General features: G+C 38.2%; 1 protein-coding gene across 2 annotated transcripts in view; it reads left to right on the forward strand.

The window, feature by feature from the left end:
* Positions 1 to 3481, forward strand: part of PSMA8 (proteasome (prosome, macropain) subunit, alpha type, 8) — a 71032-nt gene that overhangs the window by 33674 nt on the left and 33877 nt on the right. For both annotated transcript variants that reach the window (XM_006835032.1, XM_006835033.1), the window contains one exon: positions 1773 to 1895. In XM_006835032.1, the coding sequence (XP_006835095.1) occupies positions 1773 to 1895 (123 nt within the window). The remainder of the gene's footprint in view (positions 1 to 1772; positions 1896 to 3481) is intronic.

A 3481-nucleotide genomic window follows, 5' to 3' on the forward strand; every position in this document is an offset into this window, starting at 1 on the left:
AGGGAGCAGCTGAGTGCCTTGGATTAGAAAGCACTGGATATTTCTTGTTTCTACTACAAATTCCACCGGCTGTAAGCTTTCCAACTTTCTAAATATTCCTTTATATGTCGTTCAGAGTTCTGAGACCATCCCCTGAGCCTGCTCAGTCTGGTACTCTGTGCTGTTTCTGACAGAGCTCCTCACTGCACTTCCACCCAATCCACCATCTTGTTTGTTCTCTTTCTTAATTGTGTTTTAAAGGCTATGCATAGAACATTTTTGGAACTATGAGAAAGCTTCAAAAAGTTCATGGCACATGGACTTAAAAGACAATGACCATCACCTAATTCACAACAAAAGATAATGGAATTTTTCTGAGAACGTTTTGAAGCCTTTTTATATATGCTGTAAACCTGTAACATTGGAGTTTGGGTTTGCTATTGGGGAGGGCTTCTGAGGCAGAAGAAAGATCCTTTCATGTGTAACCTTTTTTACTTTTAAGGTATCTTAACCTGTGCATGTATTACTCTTTTTGTTACTTAAAAGAAGAAAGCTTAATTGATTAAGCAAATGTATAAAAAGGAGCTGCCCTCTAAGGTAATTTTATAAAGCACTTACTTCATACCTAGATGTGAACTAGGAACCTTGGAATTAGGACATATACCCTATTCTTTAATTCAAGACATAACTACTTGCATTAAAATTTTTAAGTAACTTGTAAAAAGGCATCTAATATGATAAAATTTAAAAGGAAAAGTGTGTGTAATACATTGACAAGATAAGAAAGAAAAGTAAAACTTTTTTATACCAGAGTTATATACAGTTATATATAGTTCATAAAGTTGGTCAAAAATTTCTTCCTGAGCTTTTTGTCAAGATGGCCTTTTTGTATAACTTTTGGGGACATGAGTCTCATAGCCTTAGCATGTGAATACTACCCCCTTGAATATAAATCCTGGAAGTTCCTGACACTAAAGTAGAAAGTAATACAATTGATTTTCAGTATCCATGAAGAAAAATCATGTCTCCCTTCCCCACCTCACTCCCAGAGAAGCAAAGATTTCCTTGTCTTTGGACTAAAAGTAATATCTTACTTGGTTTTCAAATAGAGATATCATTATATGGTGAATACAGTATCTGAGAATAATAGTACCAATTGTGGTGTCCCTCCGTGTAAACCAAGGACATTCTTCCAAATCACAGTTCATTTAAACAACTTTACTGGCAACCAAAATGGTGAGACATAACTACACAGTTCTCTGGTGGGTGAAAGATATTACAATGTAGTTATGTTACCAAAATGTACATAAAGCAACCAGAAGACACGTAAGAAAGCTTATATAATCAAATTTGTGATTTTATTTTACAGAGTATACATTGATACCATTTTTTCTCATGGATTGAAGTTATTTCAATTAGGTTTCAGGACTATGATCTCTAAACTAGAATAAGTATTAATAAAGTAGATCATCTTGGCAGGAATACTTTATTATTAGAAATTACTTGATAAGGAATAGTGTTGTGGAGTTCTGGTGTGGCGCTGTGGGTTAATACACCAGACTGCAAAGCCATTTGAACTGCAAAGTCAGGTGTTGAATCTCAACAGCTGCTCCTTGGAAGCCCTATACAGGTTCCTTGCTATGGGTCAGAATTGACTTGATGGTACTTAACAACAGCAGTAGTGATGTAGAAGTCCTGATATGGTGGTGTAGGATAAGCACAACAACAATAGTATTATACTTTATAGTGACTTCACAAAGTCAGCACCTAAGAGACCATAATTTATTTTCCAGAAATATACTCAGAGCAATGGAAGAAGACCTTTTGGTATTTCTGCCTTAATTGTAGGTTTTGATGATGATGGTATCCCAAGGTTGTATCAGACAGATCCCTCTGGTACCTACCATGCTTGGAAGGTAAGTTATGAATTTATTAATATATTTTTTAGACATTGTGTTCATTACAAATATTGCTTTCAGCAATGTGACAAAAGTTAAGGTACATAATTATAATGGTGGCACAGACTTCATAAATGTCACGGACTTTGGCATATCAGAAATTATGATAGTTTATAGGAGTCTTGGTGTGGTGCTGTGGGCTAATGCATCAGACTGCAAAGTCATTTGAACTGCAAGGCTGGTGATTCAAGCTCACCAGGTGCTCCTTGGAAACCGTCTACAAGGTCAGAATTGACCAGACGGCACTTAACAGCAACAACGGTAGTGGTGTAGGAGTCCTGGTATGGTGTTGTAGGATAAGCACTGGACTATAAGGTCAGTTTGAACCACAAGGTTGGCGGTTCAAGCCCACCAACCACTCCTTGGAAACCCTGTGCAGGGTTGCTATGAGTCGGAACTGACTCAATGGCACTTAGCACAACAACATTGTGATATAGGGGAGAACGACCCATCTTCAAAGACGTAAATATACAGACTCAAATAAGTCTTAACAAAAAGTAAACAGAAAAAAAAAAAACCAGACATAGATGACCTGGGTGAGGGAAAGCATAGATACCATGATGAGTTTCCAAAGTTGTGTCTCCATGTGATGACCTTGCACAGAGAACAAAGGAATTTCTTTCCACAATTAATGGCTAATAGTAGCAGCCATGCATCACATATGCATACCAAAGCCAACAGGAAGCAGTGAAGGGACTACTATATTTAAAAAAGCTTACAGTCTCTGAGGCTCTCCGGGTATGACATCACTAGTGACCATTAAGGGATGTGTTTAGGAATGTTCTTGCAAAAGAAGTGGCACAAAACCCACTTTAAAATATACTCTGTTTCTAACTTCAGCTGTCAGAGGTGCATGAGATAAAGAAAAATTGGCATCTGAACACTTATACCTAGGCACAGGATGGAATGAAGCTGTGCTAGTCTGAAGTCATTCACAGGCAAAAAGACTTCAGATTTCATGCTTTACAGCATTCCCTCCTTTTGGTGGTGATCACTATGATGACCAAAATCCTAGACTTCACTGGACTCCTGTTGTTGTTAAGTGACATCAAGTCAGTTCCAACTCATAGTTACCCTGTATGGGGTTTCCAAGGAGGAAAGCACAGCGAAACATCTTTCTAGTATTCTCTGCTTTCAACCAAGATCCTTCTGACAGCAGCAATGTTATCCCTCGTGCCACGTCCTCTTCTGAATCCACCTTGAACATCTGAAAGTTGTCTGTCAATGTATGGTTGCAGCAGTTTTTGGATTACCTTTAGTAAAACTTTACTTACATGTGATATTAATTATATTGTCCAATAATTTCTGCATTCCATTGGGTCACCTGTTTTTGGAATGGGCAAAAATATGGATCTCTTCCAGTCAGTTGGTCAGGTAGTTGTCTTCCAAATTTCTTAGCACAGATGAGTGAGTGCCTCCAGTGCTGCCTCAGTTTGTTGAATGATTTCCATTTATATTCTATCAATTCCCGGTGGCCACCACTTGTCTGTCTGTCGTGGTGTGGTGGATTGAGTTGCTGTGATTCTGAGGGCTCTGCCACCGGT

Source organism: Chrysochloris asiatica, unplaced genomic scaffold, assembly GCF_000296735.1.
Source record: "Chrysochloris asiatica unplaced genomic scaffold, ChrAsi1.0 scaffold00015, whole genome shotgun sequence".
In the NCBI taxonomy this organism is placed as follows: Eukaryota; Metazoa; Chordata; class Mammalia; order Afrosoricida; family Chrysochloridae; genus Chrysochloris; species Chrysochloris asiatica.